Below are 22,782 nucleotides of genomic sequence, written 5' to 3' on the forward strand. Positions count from 1 at the left end.
TACACACGTGTGTACATGTGGATTTTTTCACGCATGGCATCTGCTCTGTGCACTGGCTCATTTACTTGCCTTTTTCGCTGCTCCTGTGTTTGGAGGTCTCACGCCCGTGCACAGGACATCACGGAGTCTGTCGAGTTCTTTGTAACCCCTGTACTGTCAGTGGTTAGGACGTCGGAGCCAGACTGCGCTCCACGGCAGGCTCTTTCATTTAGCGGGCATGCAACTCCGGCCATGTTAAACTCTGCCAGCTTCCTTATCAACACCATGGCATTAATCTAACAATGTATATAGCATAATCTACTACAAAGCATTCTTCTAAGACCAATAGTTGCAAAACACTTAAGACTAGTTCTGGGCACATTAGCAAAAGGTACATTTACTTATTAAAAAAATTTAAATACATATATATATATATATATATATACACACATATAGTTATACCATGAACAATTTAATCTTTTAGAACATGAGCAAATATGGTTTTAAAGTAAATTTCTATAAGTGGGTTTTTTAGATCAAAGGTGTGCACTCATTTAAAGTTTTTACCATTACTACCAAGCGGAATGCCTTCCAAAAACCCTTTATCCAATTGTACTCCTACTAATGCTGCCCGGAAGTCAGATTTTCTTTTAACATTAAAGGGAGGAGCAGTACTTCCAATCTATTCATTCAATCATGGTCACTTTCTTTACAGAAAAATTTAACTGAAGGATATTCAAATACTGATTGGGGCTAAGTAGTTCACTTATAACTCTAGAATGAAGATTTAAAAACAGAATTCTAAACATAAACATTAGGGACTATCAGACCACCCTACCTTACCTGTCTCCTGAGAAAGCTGTATGCAAGACAAGAAGCAGCAGTTAGAACTACATGGAACAAATGCCTGGTTAAAAATTGGGAAAGGAGGACAACAAAGCTGTTTATTGTCACCCTGCTTATTTAACTTATATGTAGAGTACATCATGTGAAATGTTGGGCTGGATGAATCACAAGCTGGAATCAAGACTGTAGGAAGAAATATCAACAACCTCAGAAATGGATAAATTCCTGGAAACAGACAACCTAACAAAACTGAATCATGTAGAAACAGGAAATCTGAACAGATCAATTACTAGTAAAAAGACTGAAGCAGTAATCAAAGACCTGCCAACAAACAAAAGTCTAAGACCAGATATCTTTACTGGTGAATTCTGTCAGACATTTAAAGTAAAATGAATACTGACCCTTCTCAAACTATTCAAAAACAGAAGAGGAGGGAACATTTCCACAGTCATTTTACAAGGTCAACATTATCCTGACACTAAAACCAGAGAAGGACAAAAGCAGACCCAGAAAAGAAAATTATAGGCCAATATCCACGATGAACACAGATGTAAAAGTAAACATTACCAAGCTGAACTCAACAATACATTTAAAGGGTCATATACCATGATCAACTGGGATTTATTCCAGAGAAGCAGGATGGTCCAACACAAGCCAATCAATCAATATGATATACCACAATAGTAAAATGAAGAATAAAAATATATGATCTCAATAGATGCAGAAAAAGCATTTGACAAAATTCATCATTATGGTAAGAAATTCATCCTTTCTAGCCAGAATACTAACGCAAGAAAAAGAAAAGGCATTCAAATTAGGAAGTAAGAAGTAAAATTATCTCTATTTGAAAATGATATTATAAATAGAAAACCCTAAAGACTCCACCAAAACACCATTGGAACCAATAGGTGAGTTCAGTGAGTTGCAGGGTACAAAACCAACTTACAAAAATCAGTTGTGTTTCAATACACCAAGAATAAGCTACCAGAAAAAGAAATTAAGAAAGCAATCCCATTTACAATATCATCAAAAAGAAAAAAATACTTAGTGGTAAATTTAACCAAGGAGGTGAAAGATCTATACACTGAAAACTGTAAGACGTTAACAAAAGAAATCACAAAACTTCTGTACTCATGGATTACAGAAGTTGTTAAAATGTCCAAACTACCCAAAGTGATCTAGTCAATGCAATCCTTATCAAAATTCCAATGACATTTTTCACAGATAAAGGAAAAACAATCCTGAAATTTGTACAGGACCACAAAAGGCCTTGAATAGCCAGAGCAATCTTGAGAAAGAACAAAGCTGGAGGCATCAAGCCCCCTGATGCCAAACTGTATTACAAAGGTATACTAATCAAAATAGTACAGAACTGGCATAGAAATGGACAGGTATATGAATGGAATAGAAAGCCCAGAAATAAATCCATGCATTTATGGCCAATTAATTCTTGCCAAAGGAGCCAAGAATACACAATGAAAACAATATAAGTGTCCGTCAATGGATAATATGTATACATACATACATACACACACACACACACACACACACGAATATTACTTGTCCTCACAAAAGGAAATCTTGCCATTTATGACAACATGGATGAAAATGGAGGTCCTTATGCTAAGTGAAATAAACCAGACAGACAATCACGGCATTGTATCACACACAGGCAAACTTTAAAAAAAGAGAAAAAACTGAACCAATCAAATACAGTAGAAAGTCACTGCCAAGGGCTTCAGGGTGGGGCAAATAGGCAGAAGTTGGTAAAAGTGTATGAACTTTCAGTTATAATATAAATAAGTCCTGAGGATCTACCACATAACATGGTAGACAACTGATAATGCTGTTTTGTATAAATGAAAGAAGAGTAGAACTTAAATGCTGTCACCAAAAAAAGCTACACATGTAAAGGGCTGGATGTGTTAATTAACTTGATGGGGCAATCCTTTCACAATGCATACATACATCCAATCATCTTGATACAGATTTTAAAGTCAATTGTACCTAAAAAAAAAAAAAAAAAAAGTCCACCAAGATCGTCTCTTTTAAAGCAACTTGACCATGCAGAGTTTGCATGTAGAAATAAAATTTTTTCAAAGAATCTTTCTAAAAACTTTTAACTCAGCACCTACTAGGTGCCAGGCACTGCTTTAGTCACCAGATTAAAAGTCTCCTTATGAGATTCACCTGGCAGGTCCAGTGGTTAAGACTCCACACTCCCAATACAGGGAGTGTAGATTCGATCCCTGTTCAAGGGAACTAGATCACAGATGCTGCAACTAAAGATCCCACCCAGTCTAATTAATTAATCAATTGTTTAAGAAAATAAAAGTCTTGTTATAGCCAATCCTGACCTGGAATGCCCTCCTCACTTCCCTTAGCTCTTGTATCTCCTCCCCAGTAGAACTTCAAAGCCCAGTTCAAGCCTCTCTTCCTTGATTTCTCATCTCTCCCAGCTCCTGGAACACACAACCTGTATTGTACAAGTGAGCATCTGATCACAGATTGGACGACCTGCTGCTCTGTCAGGGGTACTAACCAGCACAACTTGCTAAGTACCCAGTGATACAACTCCCAAGGGAAGGGATAGTACCTCATACTTCCTGTGTCCTCAGCACCTCAGAACAGAGCACAACACAGGTGCCCCTGCCCCCATGTGCTCCTGTGAGTTCCCACTGTCCCCGAGTTTACTCCGATTTGGGCGTTTATCAAAGCACTAGCCTCTCCCGACTCTTTCACTGGAATACAAACTCCCTGAGCTCAGAACCCTCTTGTTGAATGATGCACACTAGTTCACATGGGGAAAATGTGTGAAAAAGAAGGTTACAATGCAACATGTTTAAAAATATTTTAATTTTGTAAACTATATGTTATATAGACAAATATTAGAAGGTAGCGGTATCAAAAAGTTAACAGCGGTTGTCTCTAGGAGTTGGAAATCCAGGTAATCTTGATGATCTTTGTGCTTTTCTGTATTTTCTAAATCTCCTAAAAGGGACATGTATTTCTCTTACAATCAGGGGTAAAACAAGAGATACGATTTAAAAATCTTAACACTTTCAGCCTGGCCAAAGGAAGGGATGGGGAAGCTGACAACCTCGTACCACGGAAAGTGGACCACCTTCAGACACACACGCTGACATTCTGCTAGTCATAAAACAGACAGAAGAAATACAGTGTATCTGGCATGATGGAAGAGGAGGAGCAGTTAGATACACTCAGGATGGTCCAGTCCTGGGGTCCAGGGACAGCAGAGTGTTGTAGCTGAAAGAATGCCTTCTGAACAGAGGGCACAACAGTGGCTGCCAGGGCTGGGTGTGGGGGAGAGGGGGGTAGGGAGGTGGGGAGTTGCTGATTCAGGGATGCAGAGCATCAGCTATGTGAGATGAAAAGAGTTTCGTGGGGAGATGGTGGTGACAGCAGCTCAAGGATAACGTACAACTGCCACTGAACCGCACGCTTACAAACAGTGAAAACGCTAACTATTACACTGCATGTATCGTATAACTTAGAGAGAACAAAAGAAAAGAACGGGCTGAGAGCACATGCTCCTGCTACCTAATGTCTGTGTCCCTTCTCCACCAAGTGGGGATGTCGCTGTCAGGATTAGATTAGTTTGTTCACACAAAACACTCACAGCAAAAAAAAAAAAAACCAAAACACAAAAAAACACTCACAGCAGTGCCAGGCATACATTAAGCGAGCAATACATGTCAGCTGTATGATCATTACTATTAGTAGTACATGCAAGACTGCCAAGTCCTCCAAGGTTGTGAGGAGGCAAGGCGGCTTCAAAGGCCGGGATACCTTGTCCTGTCACCTGGCAGCCGAGCCGCACAAGCGCCACCCTGGGGGCAGCGTGGCTTGAGTTCTGACCTTAAAAGTTGGGGGAGTGAGGGAAGGACACCTGTTTCTCCCCTCCTCCCCGCCCCAGCCAGGAGGCATTATGTAGTCCCACCAAGGCTCTCTGTTCGGTCCAATCGCCAAGAAGACAGGGGTTCACCAGGGTGGCAATGTGAGCCCTGGCCCTTGGTAGGTGACATGACTGATGCCATTTCTGACTCTGCTCTCTTTTTTCTACATTTTGCTTTGTGGTGCACAATAGTAGGGTGAGGTTTAAAGGAATTTTAAAAGAATTTATTCAGTAAAGGAACGAAGAACTTTACCTGTAAGTTTGAATTTGAACTTTTCCCCCTAAAAATACTAGAATGACTATCACTCACTCACTGAGGGAACAAAAGACATGCCAGTGGGTGACATTTGTTGCTTTCATAATGATGGTGGGCTTCCTAGGTGGCGCTAGTGGTAAAGAATCTGCCTATCAAAGCAGGAAATGCAAGAGATGTGAGTTCGATCCCCGGGTTGGGAAGATTCCCTGGAGTAGGAAATGGCACCCCACTCCAGTATTCTTGCCTGGAAAACGCCATGGGCAGAGGAGCCTGGTGGGCTACCATCCATGGGGCCACAAAGAGTTGGACATGACTTAGCGATTAGACAACAATGACGACAACAGATGGGAATCCAGGCCTAGAGACTTAATCTTTTACCTCTACAGTATGCATTGCCATACCCTCACATAAATATTCCCGAGGAAATATACAAGCAAGAAAGGGACAGTCACAAGCCTGTTAGATAGTGGCTATTCAGCACCTGTTGGTTAGACTTCATATGAATCAGCAAGTCAATGAAAGAGTGTGGTGTCAACTCTGAAGACCAAGTTACAAAGGACATGGTTTTATCATCCATTCAATGGGCAGACTCCTTTTTAATAATTTGAAAAGCTCCCCAAATTCTAAAAGGGTCTTTAAATCCAATTTTGTAATCAAGAATAATTTAAACACCTTCTTCCTGCTTCTTTCAGTAACTCAGAATGCAAGCATTCAAGGAAATGAAAAGGCAAGCTTGTGGCCCAGGTAACAGGGAGTGGAAGGGACAGAAAAAGCCCTGATGGAACATACAAATATAGATCCAGACAACCATAAAAACCACCTCGACTGTGTAAATAGTCTAACAGATTTAAAATATAGCAATGAACTTGCAATTTTTTTGCCTCTATTAGCCTGTAATTATTATTAAACTTGGAAGGAAAGTTATAACCAACCTAGACAGTATATTAAAAAGCAGAGACATTACTTTGTCAACAAAGGTCCATTAGTCAAAGGCTATGGTTTTTCCAGTGGCCATGTATGGATGTGAGAGTTGGACTTTTTTTTAATAAAAAAAAAGCTGAGTGCCGAAAAATTGATGCTTTTGAACTATGGTTTTCAAGAAGACTCAAGAGTCCCTTGGACTGCAAGGAGATTCAACCAGTCCATCCTAAAGGAGATCAATCCTGGGTGTCCACTGGAAGGACTGATGTTGAAGCTGAAACTCCAATACTTTGGCCACCTGATGCGAAGAGCTGACTCACTGGAAAAGACCCTGATGCTGGGAAAGATTGAGGGCAGGAGGAGAGGGGGACGACAGAGTATGAGATGGTTGGATGGCATCACCGACTCAATGGACATGGGTTTGGGTGGACTCCGGGAGTTGGTGATGGACAAGGAGGGCTGGCGTGCTGCAGTCCATGGGGTCGCAAAGAGAAGGACACGACTGAGTGACTGAACTGAACTGAATCTTACAATTATTTTAATTGCTTAAATTTAAATTTATATAATGAAATTTATATAATGGATATATAATGAAAACCTTGGCAATACAAATTATATTTCGCTCCCTCTTGGAAATGCACAGAGACACCATTTTTACTTACAAGACAATGAAGTTTGGTACTGGATTCTCTAGCTACTGTATGCAACCAACGAATACGGTATATATTCCAGTAATAGGAAAAGCAACAATGCATATTATGAAGGTCAAGTTTCAGGAAGAAACATGAGCTAGAGAATGCTTTTATCACTGAAAGTTTCAGTCAACTGGAAAAATTAAATATTTATGCCAGGCAATTCTACCTTGTGACCCAGCTGAAAGCAAAGTTTAAATTTATCCATGCAAATTAATAGCAACCAATGATGAAACCGAAGAAACTCTTAATTGCAGCTGCTCATCAGCTGATAAACTGAGAAGAAAAAAAAAAAAGCAGGCTGCTTAGTCCCTTAAGCACTATATAAACAACCCACAGGCAAGGCCAAGTCTGAAATGAAAAACAGTTTATAAGTGTTACGCCTAGCATTGTAATGGCCAACCGTGCAAATCTTTAAGACCTGGGTTAGAGAGAGCAGCTCAGCCTGGGTCTTTAGCTAAGTCAGCCAGCAGGCAGGATGCTCACCCAGGTGAGCGACCCGAGCACTAACAGGGCTTCTAGGTTCTTCACTGACGGGCAGCACTGGCTGCCTGGGCTCTGTCCCCTGGGTGTGCCAAGGTTGGCACGGGATCCTCTCTCCACAACAGCCCTGCTACCTTGCACAGCTACCAAAGATGTAAAAATGTGTCCTCCTTACACAGAAGGGCCTTGGGCGGTCAAAGGTCTCTTTCCCACCTCATGGTACCCAGTCCCCTCCCTCTCCACAGAGGTCTATCATCTGTAAGTTGGCCATCACAAGAGGGGTTCTTGCCATCCTGATACACCAATCACGCCCAAAGTGGCCACACCAAGACCTCGCAGGACAGCCCTTGGGGACCACTCTGGGTGCGCAGACTGAACAAGCCTGCCACTCTCCTGCCTTTTGCTGTGGTTACACCTCTGCTCCTCGGCTCTCACAGACCAGCCCTGGGGAGCATGACACCCAGAAACAAAGGAACTACACCCCGGACAGGGGTGTCTGTGTGTGAACTGAATGAACCACACCATGGATAGCTGGATGCAGTCAGTGGTAAAAAAAAAAGGGGGGGGGGGGGAGACAAGAAAAGCATTGAGGGACAATATATTCCTTTCCTATTCTTCCTGTCTCGTAGCTGAACATTTTCAGGGTTGGGAGGCCGTGTGAGTCCTCTTACTAGACCAGCACCAGGCAGGAACATGGAAGGATGCCTAAAGCACTGGCTGGACACTTGGACCAGAGCCACGGTCTCCACACTGTAGTCCCGGAAGGTTCCCAGTGACTGTGGGCAGGGATGCTGAAGGGGAACTGACCCGTGGGTGCTCACCCTCCACACGCACTCCTACCTAAGAACTGATGGGCCAAGGATGCACCTGCATTGGACGGCACACTGTGGCCCTTTTCCCGCCTCTCCTTTTACAATGTCCTTTGTTTGATAAAGAATCTGCCTGCAATGTAGAAGACCCGGGTTCAATCCGTAGCTCGGGAAGATCCCCTGGAGAAGGGAATGGCAACCTACTTCGGTATTCTTGCCTGGAGAATTCCATGGACAGCCCACAGAGTTGCAAAGAGTCGGACACAACTGAGCAACTAACATTTTCACTTTTCACTTACTTGGTGCGGGGAGGGGTGGGAGACCCCACCCCTCACACCATCCTGAATCCTAGCATAGCAGTTTTGCCCCAGTGTGTGAAAATCTACAGGGCACCAAAAGAAGTTTAAAAATACAGTACTGGCCACACTGCTATATTTAAAACGGATAACCAACAAGGTCCTATTGTACTGCACAGCTAACTTGGCTCAATGTCACGTGGCAGCCTGGATGGGAGGGAGCTTGGGGGAGGATGGATATATGTATACTCATGGCTGAGTGCCATCACTGTTCACCTGGAACCATCACAACATTGTGAACTGCTATATCCCAATGCAAAATAAAAAGTTGAAAAAAAAAAAAAAGATACAGTACTGGTTAGCACCAAGGAAATCTCCGTTAAGTCAAGGCCCTTTGTTTCTGATAAGACAAAGATCTGACATTAGAAACAGGGTCTTTCGGTCACTTCTCGGATATTTATTTCAGATCACTGTAGAGTGGGGAGGTAGAGATGACACATTTTGTTTAACTACTTTTCCTCTTCTGCCCCGTCTCTTACGTTGGTATTTATGATATAATGATGTACCAGTTTGGGCAAAGCTCCAAATCTTATCTAGAGCTGTATCTGTCTTATATTTAGAAAAGAATGAGACAGCTGTCACAGTGACATAGACCAACGTGTTTATCTGAACCCAAAAATAACATCACAGTCCTGACAGTGACTGACCCGGGATGCGTCTGGTTCTGAGGTGACTTGGTAGGTATTCTGCGTCAAGGGAATGAGATGAGTCTGAGGTTTTCATGGAAAACCTTTAAAGCTCATGGTAAGACAAAAGTATTTCATGAAAAAAAGATTATACAAGGTATGTTTTAGGGAAAATATTTCAGTTTTCTCAACCCTTTCTCAGTATTGCAAGGTAGATGTGAGTTAGCATAGGAATCGAAGTTGAGAGCCCTGGTGAGGTGTCTCTGCTGCAGTTCCCAGAGACCCAGACGCCCGTGACTCCAGGGTGGGTAACAAGACCTCCTGCAAGTTAGAGTTTTCAAATGTGGTTTCCAGTAACGTTAAGAGAAGTCTTAATTAAGTTGTCAACTTGTGGATCATAAAAAATTATTTTTGGTGGATGATATACTACCATTTTACTCTTGACGTACTGTCAGGAAAAGGCCAAAGAACTGATGATATTGCTAGATATTAAAAAAACACAGAACTCCTACTCCCATCTATTACTGTAAGCAAGGCTTCTTAATCTTCAAATCTACTAAAAAAAAAAGAACATAACTGTTACTGCCCTGTCTCATTCTGGCAATGCATGAAATTCATTCTGGGGTATCTTAACCCAAATGAAAAAATCCTTTTTAATGAATAACATTATAACCTTTGTGGTATAGTTTCATAAATTTTGTAACATTTGTTATTTTGAACATTCATGTAAAAAGAACTTGAAACTTTTAGTACTCAAGTCTTATGGCCATAAAATATAAATTCTTACATTTTAATTTTACTCTATATTTTTGGGATAGCAAAGTATGATAGGGTACTCAATAAAAGACTTACAAAGATGAAAAAAAATTAGGTTAGGGTAATACTCGATAGTAATATGGAGTGGAAATAGGAGTTAAAGGAGCAAAAAAACAGATAAAGTTTTCAAATCTCTTATGGAATTTGGTTGTACTGGGTAATGTTAAGAATGACAGAATATTTTCACTTTAGTAACAGTATTTACAATATACCAGCTCTTCCTCACCCTTTTATAATACTCGAACATTAATATTCTAGGACTCCAAGACGTTTAGCAGAAGCACCCTCAGGTGCAGGCACCTACTCAAATTTTGTGTCCGGGTGCCTCGGTTGCTCAACCTGGAGCTGGTTCTGCTTTCCAAAGTCACTAAGCGTGGTGACCCGTGACCTAACCACTGGGTGAGTCCTGCTGACAAATCGTAAAAGGACAGGAGAGAAGAGGAGAAAGAAAACAGGGGAAAGAGAAGACAATGGGATTATGACACTAGAATCCTTTCGAAGACAACGGGAGTAAGGAACAAAGGATTCAAACTGCTCACCAATACCAGTATTAACTCTCCGATGGGAATCTGTTTGATAAAAGCTTCAATCACACAGAGATTTAGGATTGAATTCCAGTTATGTAAAGTATTCATTTCGTGTACTATGTAACCCAACATTGGGTAACATAATCCTGTCCAAAACAGACTGGGAGAAAAAAAAAGGGTGTCATTAGTTTTGGAAATCTGAGTCTCTATATTCTTTTGGGAAAGAAAGCAAAGTAACATGTGTTCTGTATGTGGCAGTGGGAGATAAAGCATGAGCCTGGCTGGAGCAGGTGCTCAGAGGCCCAGGACGTCACGTGCCTAAAGACACCAACTTTCTTCCCTGATTAGCTGTGGTTTAGGCGCTCAGTCGTGTCCGACTCTTCGCGACCCAAAGGACTGTAGCCCGCCAGGCTCCTCTGTCCATGGGATTTTCCAGGCAGGAGCACTGGAGTGGGTTGCCATTTCCTCCTCCATTCCTTACTGATAAAATGAAGCTATACCGAGACCACACCTGGCAGGTAAGCACCTATCCCATGTCTTACTGGCTTCCCGACACTACTCCATGAACTACAACATCATAAATGAGGAGCACTGATTTCTGAGAAAGCTGGGACCAGACCCCAGCTGAATGTGAACTGGGAGGTTTCCAGCAGAATGTCCACACTCCCCACTCTGCTCTCATGTGCTCAAGTCGACAGAGATGTCGTGAAAAGCTATGGTGCATATCAGATTTCCTCTGCAACTTTGAAGACTTCTTATCATAAAAAGATAAGCCAGGGCTTCCCTAGTGGCTCAGATTGTAAACAGTCCACCTGCAATGCAGGAGACCCAGGTTTGATCCCTGGGTCGGGAAGATCCCCTGGAGAAGCGAATGGCAACCCACTCCAGTATTCTTGCCTGGAGAAAGCCAAGGACAGAGGAGCCTGGTGGGCTACAGTCCACAGGATCGCAAGGAGTCAAACAGTACTGAGCAACTAACACTTTCTTTTCATCATGAAAAGAAGAAAGTGAATGTGAAACTATGGGAAGAGCTAGCTGACGGGTCTATCCATGGCTTCTGAGATGTCCTCACACAGAAAGGACCTGAAGCCAAGTGTCTAGACTGTTAAGTGAAACAGAATCTCCAAAGTGCAGTGGGAGAGTTTTGAAATCCACCTTCACTTTGAATTCGAATTCCAATTGGTTTCACACCACCCAGTGCCTCATACAGGCTGTAAGTTGCTTCAGTCATGTCTGACTCTTTGTAACTCCATGGACTGTAGCCCACCAGGCTCCTCTGTCTATGGGATTTTCTAGGCAAGAATACTGGAGTGGGTTGTCGTTTCCTTTTCCAGGGATCTTCCTGACCCAGGGATTGAAACTGTGTCTCTTATGTCTCCTGCATTGGTAGATGGGTTCTTTACCACTAGCACCACTTGAGACTGACACTTTGAAGTTAAGGTAATAAACTCTATGAATGCTAATACTCTATGAATGCTGATACCTTCTAATTTTTGACCTATTTTCCTTGAGAGGGGGGAGAAGGAGGCAGATACGAGAGGGACTGATACCGAAAACTACTTTAAAAATTTATTCTGGGGATGTCATTTGCTTTCTCTCTCAAGACCCGTTCTACTTTAAATCTCCACTGTGCACAGTGCTGACCCCTTTGGACTGATTCTGTTGCCCTTTAAAAGGGAGCCCACGACAGCACCCAAAGAACAATACTTCCAAATGCCAGATCACATTAATAAATATTCATCTAGAACATTACTCTCTTACAAAACCTCACCAGAGAACACTCGCCCCAAATATTACCTCCCCTGCAGCTCTTTCTCTATGATTTTATTCAGAAAGTTCTACAGATACAAGTTTCAAAACACACTATGGTCCCCTTTCAACCCAAACAGCTCTGCTTTTATTTGCTTTATCTATGATTCAGTCTGTCTCTGTACAAACAGTTCTGCACCTAAAAATAAAGGTAAAACCATTTTTCTAAAGAAATAGCGCATCTTTCAAAGTATGCAGGTAACAAGCCAACATAACATTATTTACCGTCTTTTAAAAGGATGGTTAATTTCCATCTAGACACATACACCAGATGATTATCAGTTACTAGCCAGAACAAACTCATGACAGTACTGCTAAATCTGACATCCAGTGAGAAAGGAGATGGTAGGTGACAGACTTAAGCAAGAGAAATACAGAAAACTGTACTTTCCCCGATCACCAAAAAACACCAAACCACATCTGGTTTTCATACGAATGCTGCTGACCCAACAAACGTGATAGCAATTCTACAGTAACTGTGGATTTCATACACTGCCCTGCGCTCTTGTCTCAGCCATGTCCAACTCTTTGCGATCCCATGGACTGCAGCCCGCCAGGCTCCTCTGTCCCTGGGGATTCTCTGGCCAAGAATACTAGAGTGGGTTGTCATGCCCTCCTCCAGAATCTTCCCGACCCAGAGAGTCAAACCCAGGTCTCCCGCATTGCAAGAGGATTCTTTACCGACTGAGTAACCAGGGAAGCCCTTTCATTAGCAGGTTACAAAATCAATTTAATGAGCTAGAGTCAGCATTGATCTAATAGAAAAATATCATTTGTTTTAATAATGAGTATTTTTTTATGAAACTAGCTTTAATTTTAAACACATACATACATATTGGATCTCACTGATAATTATGTTTACTAAGGGTTTGAAAATATTAATTCTATAGGATATCACTTTTTCGTCCTGAAAATTCCAGTTAAGAGATTAACATGTATAATTAACATTTTATTTAAGAATATATACATTTGCCTAAATACATTTGCTTTGTCCTGATGAGTCTTAATGTAAACAAAATGGAGCTAAAAGTCCAGGTGCTCTGCCTAAATGTGATTGAAAAGCGAAAGTGAAAGTCTCTCAGTCAAGTCCGACTCTGCGACCCTATGGACTATACAGTCCATAGAATTCTCGAGGCCAGAATACTGAGTGGGTAGCCTTTCCCTTCTCCAGGGGATCTTCCCAACCCAGGGATTGAACCCAGGTCTCCAGCATTGCAGGTGGATTCTTTACCAGCTGAGCCACAAGGGAAGCCCGAGAATACTGGAGCGGGCAGCCTGTCCCTTCTCCAGCAGATCTTCCCAACCCAGGAATCAAACTGGGTTCTCCTGAATTGCAGGCAGATTCTTTACCAACTGAGCTATCAGGGAAACCCTAAGTGTCATTAACTATTGATAATAATGTTGAGCATTAAGCTAAACCAGAGTCTGTCCTGACATTTTACATAAATTTTCTTTTGTATCTCTCAATGCAGCTATAAAGTACTAATTATTCTTCTAACTTTACTCAGGGAAGCAAGGCAACTTGCCCAGGGTCTCAAAGACAGGAAGTGGTAAGACTGGGATAAATCTTGTTATCCAGCTACAGAGAGGTTAGCTGAATTACTCTCCATGCAGTAAAAGTGAAAGTTAGTTGCACAGTCGTGTCCAGCTCTTTGTGATCCCATGGACTATAGTCTGCCAGGCTCCTCTGTCCATGGAATTCTCCAGGCAAGAATACTGGAGTGGGTTGCCACTTCCTTCTCCAAGGCATCTTCCCGACCTGAGGATCAAACCCGTGTCTCCTGCATTGCAGGCAGATTCTTTACCAACTGAGTCACTAGGGAAGCCCTTAAAATAGATGTTTCTGAGATTATCTCCTAGGAAATTATGTTCAGGAAGTCTCAGATGACATTACTGCAGAGACTCCGAGCGTTCGAAAAATGCTAACATGGGCACCCCAGCAGCTGAAATGATTTCACACGTCAGAGTGAACATGTTTAGGAAGTGACTATACTTCAGGAGGCTTCCCAGGTGGCTCAGTGGGTAAAGAATCTGCCTGCAATGCAGGAGACACAGGAGATGCAAGTTTGATCCCTGGGTCAGGAAGATTCCCCTGGAGGAGGAAATGGCAACCCACACCAGGATTCTTGCCTGGAGAATCCCATGGACAGAGGAGCCAGGTGGGCTACAGTCCATGGGGTCGCAAAGAGTCGGACACGACTGAAGCGACTTAGCAGCAGCAGCAGCAGCATGCCCAAGCAGATTCTTTAGCAGCTCAAGACTCACATGCTTTAAAATTTTCATCATTCTAGTTGGTCAAAGGTCATGCTGGAAGAAGAGAACTTTACTCAGAATCCAAGCCTGACGTCAGGGTAGTGACGTGGACTACTATTTTAAAGGGAATCTAAGGATTTATATGGATTCCTCAGGTGGCTCTGAGAGTAAAGAATGTGCCTGCAAGGCAGGAGATACAGATTCGATCCCTGCATCAGGAAGATCTCCTGCAGGAGGAAATGTTAATCCACTGCATTATTCTTGCCTGGAGAAACTTATAGACAGAGGAGCCTGGGCGGCTACAGTCCATGGGGTTGCAGAGTTGGACACAACTGAAGTGACTAAGCATAGGATTTACATAATAGTAAGTTTCGCCACCCATCTCTCTCCTCCTAAAAAATCAGATCCACCTGTAGATAAGTAAGCAAAGGCACATTCCAAATGTCTCACATACACCACACTCACAAAGTACAAAATCTGCTCTGTGCACAGAAGTGTAAGTGAAATTATATTCTATACTGTGGGGAGTCTGTTCTTTCGGAGAGTAACTCCATGCTGCTGCTGCTGCTGCCAAGTCGCTTCAGTCATGTCCAACTCTGTGTGACCCCATAGACGGCAGCCACCAGGCTCCCCCGTCCCTGGGATTCTCCAGGCAAGAACACTGGAGTGAATTGCCATTTCCTTCTCCAATGCATGAAAGTGAAAAGTGAAAGTGAAGTGACTCAGTCGTGTCTGACTCTTAGCAACTCCATGGACTGCAGCCTACCAGGCTCCTCCGTCCATGGGATTCTCCAGGCAGGAGTACTAGAGTGGGTTGCCAGTGTCTTCTCCAGAGTAATTCCATGGGTACATACAAATGTGGTGTGACAATGGGGCAAGAGCATTTTCTTTTCCTATTTCCTTATAATGAAAAGTCACATGAAAGTCATATTAAATAGCATAATGAATGGTTAAAACTCTGTCAGGAAAACCTAGTATAAGACTTTTCCTAATTTCTGATTCTCAAAAGTTTTCAGAAACATTGCTGTGTATCACTTATGCCAACATTAAGATTCTCTTCCAAGGATATGCATGAAACACACATCAGCTTCATATTGTGGAAATGAGAGTTAACTTACCATTCCAATACATTTTCTGAGGATGCTCCAGATACTGAAGTCATTTCTGGAAAACATAGGGGAGGGCAGGCTTGTTCTGGAAAAAAAGAAAGAAAAAATAATTTAACTTTAACAGCACTGGCAGTAGGAAAAAAAAGCTACTGTCATTACCATGAAAGCCACAAGCATACATTAATATGCATATAAAAATATGCATCGTGTGCAAATGCAACTATACTAAATATCACTAGTCATTAGGGAAATGCAAATTAAAACCGCAATGAGATATCCCCTGATACCTGTAATAGCATCACCCAAAAGGAATTACAAATGCTGACATAACTGTGGAGAAAAATGAAGGTTGTACACCATTGGAGGGACTGTACACTGGTACGGCTACTGCAGAAAACAGTATGTGGGGTCCTGAAAAGATTAAAATTGCACTCGCATAATATCCACCAATTCTACTTCTGGGAACATATTAAACACTAACTTGAAAAGATGTCTACATCCCCATGTTCATAACAGCATTATTTATGACAGCCAAGACATGGTAACAACTTGCGGGTCCTCTGACAGATGAACAGAACAAGATGTATTTCTCTCTCTGTCTCTCTCTCTCTCACACAGACACACATACCCACACACTCACAAAGAGGGGAATATTATTCAACCATAAAAAATGAGGAAACCCTACCATTTGCAACAAAATCAACGGACCTTGAAGGTATTATGCTAAGTGAAACAAGTCAGACAAATATTTCACAATCTCACTTACATGTGGAATCTAACAGTAATGACAAAAGCCACAAAAAACTCACAGAAAAAAGATCAGATTTGTGGCTGGAGAGAAATGGAGAAAGGTGGTCAACATGCACAAACTTCCAATTATAAGATAAAGTACCATGGATGTAATGTACAACATGACTATAGGTAACACCCGGAGATACAATTAAGGTACATTGTGAAGTTAAGAAAGTAGATTTTAGAGTTCTCAACACCAGGAGGAAAAAAAAGTTCTCTTTTTATCTATATGAGATGATGGATGATGACTAAACCTACTGTGGTAATCATGTCACAATACTGTGAAATGTAATATACATGTAACTCAAACCACCGTGCTGTACACCTTAACCTTGGTGAGGTATATCAATTATTTCTCAACAAAACTGGAAAAAATGTGCATCATCATAGAAAGGCTAAAACAGGGTCACTCTGGGCTTATATCCCTAGTCACTGCTATTTTGGGCCCTGAAAAAGTTTCAGAGCAGATCAACGGGCCCCACATCTTCAGAACTGTCCTGATCAGAATTCTCCTAACCCTCCTGTGTTGGTGTCCAGCTATTCAAACCACCTCAGAGGGACACTGTGCTTTCACAAGCTGGCATATCTGACCTGCTGTCTGGTCTAAGACAGACCTATCACATTCTGATACTCAATAAATTATTTTCCTTTATCTATTAAATAATGGAAACAAAAATGCCATCAGAGAACCCAGTATCAGGTTGTTTTATGAAATTAAATAGCAAAATGCCAACTCCAAAGCCAAAGTATAATTTAGGCTGTGCATCATGTATCAGTACTTTCCCAGAGATACCAATACTGAACCAAACTCAACCAATTCTGGATATACGGGAAGATCCTTTACAAATTAACCTCTAGAGAAGGAACATTCCCAAAGCCTCTGCAGGAGCTGAGAAGTTGCTGAGAGGAGGGTGGCTGTTGTCGGCAGAGCCTGCTATTCCGATGAGCAACACACCTGAGCTCAAGCATCCTGAGACCTCAGCACTACCAGGGGCAGGGGCGGGGGAGCCGGGAACAACTTCCTGAAACACTCTTATAATGACGCTTTCTTTTCCATTACCTTAGGTTATGGCCAAGGGTGCTGGTTTTCCAATGCTGTTTGAAACATACCCGTGTAACTAAAATACTAAAGAAACTTTGAGAGAATAGCACTGAGACAGATGCATTACCATGTGTAAACTAGACGGCCAGTGAAAGTTGGATGATGAAGCAGGGCACCCGGAGCTGGTGCTCTGGGAGGACCTCGAGGGACGGAGTCGGGGGGAGGTGTGGGGGCGGGCTCAGGGTGGGGGGGACACACGGACACTGTGGGGGGAGGTGTGGGGGGCGGGCTCAGGGTGGGGGGGACACACGGACACTGTGGGGGGAGGTGTGCGGGGCGGGCTCAGGGTGGAGGGGACACACGGACACTGTGGGGGGAGGTGTGGGGGGCGGGCTCAGGGTGAAGGGGACACACGGACACTGTGGCTGATTCACGCTGATGTATGGCAAAAACCATCACTACACTGTAAAGTAATTATCCTCCAATTAAAATAAATGTAAAAAAGAGAAAAGAAAATATTAAAATTTTTACCTTCTGTAGAATCTATATTCTATAAACTACGTCAAATTATAGAAGTTACTAAAATTTTAAGTTTTTAAATAAATAATATTTTAAGATCCTCCGTGGTAGAATCCTTCTGATTTTCCTTTTTTAGGAACATACACTGCTCATTTGGCAGATTTGTTATCTGCCCAATCTGCTGGATAAGTGGCCACAGATGGTACTGAAATCACATTCTCTATACAACCTAAGACTATCAATCTTGATGACATGAACAATCGAATCCAGGGGTAGAATCTCTGCCATTACCTAGCATTTGCATGTATAATACAGTTTTAGAGATGCACATCAACTACATTTTTCATCTCTTGTCTATTAAAAAACAAAATCTATGTCTAGGAAGTTATGAGCCTAAAATAAGTTTTGTGAAAACTGAATAAGGGACTGTATCTTCCCTGGCAGATGCTTACATTAAATGTATGTATATACGTTACTATTCTAATTAAAGGCAAGAACAAAAAAAAGACACATTTTGCAAGCAAGAAAGCAGGAGATAAGAGACATCCAAGCTTTACTTGGAGTAGAGGTTTAAGTATTTTATGAATGTGCTTTGGAAATTTATAAGGCCTTTTGGTACACATTATTCCTTTTATAAAGAATCTAGAGGTGGGGTAGGATGGGGTGGGAGGGAAGTTCAAGAGGGAGGGGACATGTGTATACCTATGGCTGATACATGTTGATGTATGGCAGAAATCAACACAATATTGTAAAGCAATTATTCTTCAATTAAGAACTGAATTTAAAGAATTTGGTTTATGTTGTGCTACTCAAGAGATCAGCACTAGGATCACTAGTGGAAGCTACAGGACAGCTAAGGTAAATATAATATAAACCTAACGTTATACAAAGCTAACATAACAGCTATGAGCCTCCCTGGTGGCTAAGTGGTAAAGAATCCACCTGCCAATGCAGGGGACACAGGTTTGATCCCTGGGTTGGGAAGATTCCCTGGAGAAGGGAATGGCAACCCACTTCAGTACTCTTGCCTGGAGAATCCCATGGACAGAGGAGCCTGCTGGGCTACAGTCCATGGGGTCACGAAAGAGTCAGTCATAACTTAGGTACTAAATAACAACGTATCAGCCAACATAAAACATAACCTGTCTTATAGTTAATCGAAATACAGGAGACGAAATCTCAACAAGGAAGGGCTTCAAACAGATGCTGGAGGATCCCTTTCGGTCGTGGCCCTGACAGGCATTCTTGCACTAGGTGGGAAGTTGGTCTCCCTCAGCTCATCCAGGGATGCTGCTAAACAACCCACGTGGAACAAGACAGGTCACCACACCAAAAAATTATCCAGCTTCTAAACAGCCTCTTGATGAAGGTCAAAGAGGAGAGTGAAAAAGTTGGCTTAAAGCTCAACATTCAGAAACCTAAGTTCATGACATCTGGTCCCATCACTTCATGGGAAATAGATGGGGAAACAGTGGCGCTGGCTGTTTTTGGGGCTCAAAAATTACTGCAGATGGTGACTGCAGCCATGAAATTAAAAGATGCTTGCTCCTTGGAAGGAAAGTTATGACCAACCTAGATAGCATATTAAAAAGCAGAGACATTACTTTGCCAACAAAGGCCTGTCTTGTCAAGGCTATGGTTTTTCCAGTGGTCATGTATGGATGTGAGAGCTGGACCATAAAGAAAGCTGAGTGCCAAAGAACTGATACTTCTGAACTGTGGTGTTGGAGAAGACTCTTGAGAGTCCCTTGGACTGCAAGGAGATCCAACCAGTCCATCCTAAAGGAGATCAGTCCTGAGTGTTCACTGGAAGGACTGATGTTGAGGCTGAAACTCCAATACTTTGGCCACCTGGTGTGAAGAACTCACTCACTGGAAAAGACCCTGATGCTGGGAGGGATTGGGGGCAGGAGAAGAAGGGGACGACAGAGGATGAGATGGTTGGATGGCATCACTGACTCAGTGGACATGAGCTTGGGTAAACTCCGGGAGTTGGTGATGGACAGGGAGGCCTGGTGTGCTGCGGTTCACAGGGTCACAGAGTCGGACACGACTGAGTGACTGAACTGAACGGAATGTCAGCAGTGCCAAAGCGGAGGGACTTACCATAGAAATGGGGCTTCCGCAGTGGCTCAGATCGTAAAGGATTCGCCTGCAATGCAGGAGACCGGGTTCAATCCCTGGCAGGAAGATTCCCTAGCGAAGAGAATGACTACCCACTCCAGTATTCTTGCCTGGAGAACTCCATGGACAGAGCAACTTGGCGGGCTACGGTCCATGGGGTTGCAAAGAAGCTGGACACGACTGAGCGACTAACACATACTGTATACTGTATCACAGAAATATGAGAGTTTCACAGATAATTTTAAACTCTGTAGTGCCTTAAAAAAAAAAAGCAACGAGAAATTAATTTTAATAATATATTTGATTTAACCCAATAGGGTCCAAAATATTAGCATTTCAAATGTAATCAATATAAAAATATTAGTGAGATATCTCATACTTCTCCCCACACCACGTCTTCAAAATCCAGTGTTGATTTTACACTTAGAGCACATCTCAATTTAGCTACCACATTTTTAACAAAGTGAAATGTAGTCTTACCAAAGCAGTAATGTTGTTTAATGGCAAAATACTTTGTACTGCTTCACTTTTACAAACTATATTATGAAATTAACACAATAAAACCTATCCTTATTAAAATTAAATAAGTCTTTAGTCTTATTTAGTTTCTTGGTCACACTAGACACATTTCAAATGCTCAAAAATCACCTGTGTCTACTATTGGACATAATGGATTTCCATGATTACTTCTGAACACAAAAGGCTAGGATTGCTCTCAGATTGTAGAGAGGAGCACAAAATTACTCACTTACATAAGTCTAAAGTCAATGAGAAGCAAAAGAGTCCATAGCCCAATCATTAAGAGGACGTGAAATCTGCAGTATTATCTAAAGAAGCAGAGGGAATGGATTTTTTTTAATTAGGTAGATCAAAGTTTTAAAAAAATGATTTGTACTTAAAAGGGTATGTTTCTATATTTTGAATGTTCACTCCTTCCACGCAGGGGTAGGGAATAGTAAGAATTCCCTACTGATCTTGGATGAGGCGGCGTTACTCCAGGCAGAAACTAGAAGCACGGAGAGCGGGCCTCAGAGTTTCCAGGCTGTGCACATAGATCAATCATTCTCTTGCCTTCGAGTTTATCTGAGAGTCATTATCCTGAATTCTATGCTTCCTTTTTCCCTTCACACAGAGAGAAAACACCCTGTACCAGGGACTGAGAGCGATGTGGCCCGGTTCTATTTTCAACCATACAGATGCCACTCTGACTGTGGACACAAGGGCACAATGACTGGTCTTTAAGGGAAGGTCCTGTCCCAGTTGCTTCATCTCCATGCTGCCCGGGGCTCAGCTGCTGCCCTGACACCACGCCCTGCGTCACAGGGTGTACACAGGACCCCAGCTGAACCAAGTTAACATGAAGTGTGACTCACAAAGGCTGTTCTGGGTTCCCCTTGCTCTGAACACGCTGTGCAAGTTCCGACCACCAGGCCCCCACACCTCTGGGAGATGCTTCTGTCCTCACCAGGCCACTGAGCTCCTCCAGGTCTTTGGAACGGGCATGGATGTGCCCCATGGGAATGCCAGCACATTCGGGTGTAGGCCCTCACACGAGGGCAGGAAAGACAAATGGGAAGGGATCCAGGGCTACAGCCCACACCCCTGCCTCCCCGCATGAAAGTGAAAGTTGCTCAGTTAACCTTTTGCAACCCCATGGACTATACAGTCCCTGGAATTCTCCAGGCCAGAATACTGGACTGGGTAGCCATTCCCTTAACCTGGGGCTAATCTCCAGCGGGGTGACTAGGCTGGCTGATCTATTTCAAGTGGTAGCTACATCTGCAGTAAGAAAAGGGATATCCGAGATGGACCCAGAGATTGTCCTCCTGAGTGAAGTCAGACAGGAAGACCTATACAGATGATGTCGCCTATGTGCTGAATTTTAAAAAGTGGTTCAGGGTTGAGCTCCCTGTGTTATACAGCAACTTCCCATTGGCTAGTTATTTTACATATGGTAATGTACATGCGTCAATGGTACTTGCTCAATTCACCCCATCCTCTCGTTCCTTTTCCCCACTGTGTCAAAGTCGGTTCTCTATGTCTGCATCTGTATTCCTGCCCTGCAAATAGGTTCATCAGTACCATTTTTCTAGATTCCATATGTATGCATTAATATATAATATTTGTTTTTCTCTTTCTGACTTCACTCTGTATAACAGGCTCCAGGTTCATTCACCTCACTAAAACTGACTCAAATTTGTTCCTTTTTAGGACTGAGTAATATCCCACATATACCATAACTTCCTCATCTATTTCATCTGTCAATGGACATCTAGGTTGCTTCTATGTCCCAGTTATTGTAAATAGTGCTGCAAAAAGCACTGGGGTACATATGTCAATTTTCAATTATGGTTTTCTTAGGGTATATGTCCAGTAGTGGGATTGCTGGGTCAGATGGTAGTTTTATGCCTAGTGTTTTAAGGAATCTCCATACTGTTCTCCAAAGTGGCTGTTATCTATTTACATTCCCACCAACAGTGCAAGAGGGTTCCCTTTCCTTCACACCCTTTCCCTCATTTATTGTTTGTAGATTTTCTGATGATGGCTCTTCTGACGGGTAGTGAGGTGATAACTCACTGCAGTTTTGATTTGCAATTCTCTAATAATGAGAGATGTTCATGTGTTTGCTGGCCATCTCTAAGTAATGCGATTTTAAACGCACTCCAATGTGCTAATTTCAAGAAATGAGGTTGGTTGGTGTTCCATGGTATGCTTCAATTCCACAGTTCTTAATTTTCCCTATCCTCATTCATATCCTCTGTTATTTCTGTACACATCTGTCACTTACTAGAGACTGCGGTTCCCCTGAGGTCAGGGACTATGTCTTATTCTCTTCTGCATGCCCCACATGGCAGAGTATTTTGCATGGTAATAGGTGCTGAATGTTTTACCTAACATCTCTTAAGT

General features: G+C 42.4%; 1 protein-coding gene across 8 annotated transcripts in view; it reads right to left on the reverse strand.

The window, feature by feature from the left end:
• Positions 1–22,782, reverse strand: part of OSBPL1A (oxysterol binding protein like 1A) — a 212,555-nt gene that overhangs the window by 22,948 nt on the left and 166,825 nt on the right. For all 8 annotated transcript variants that reach the window (XM_070452756.1, XM_070452754.1, XM_070452755.1 and 5 more), the window contains one exon: positions 15,408–15,483. In XM_070452756.1, coding sequence (XP_070308857.1) covers positions 15,408–15,483 — 76 coding nt within the window. The remainder of the gene's footprint in view (positions 1–15,407; positions 15,484–22,782) is intronic.

The sequence above is a fragment of the Odocoileus virginianus genome, chromosome 22 (assembly GCF_023699985.2).
Source record: "Odocoileus virginianus isolate 20LAN1187 ecotype Illinois chromosome 22, Ovbor_1.2, whole genome shotgun sequence".
Classification (NCBI taxonomy): domain Eukaryota; kingdom Metazoa; phylum Chordata; class Mammalia; order Artiodactyla; family Cervidae; genus Odocoileus; species Odocoileus virginianus.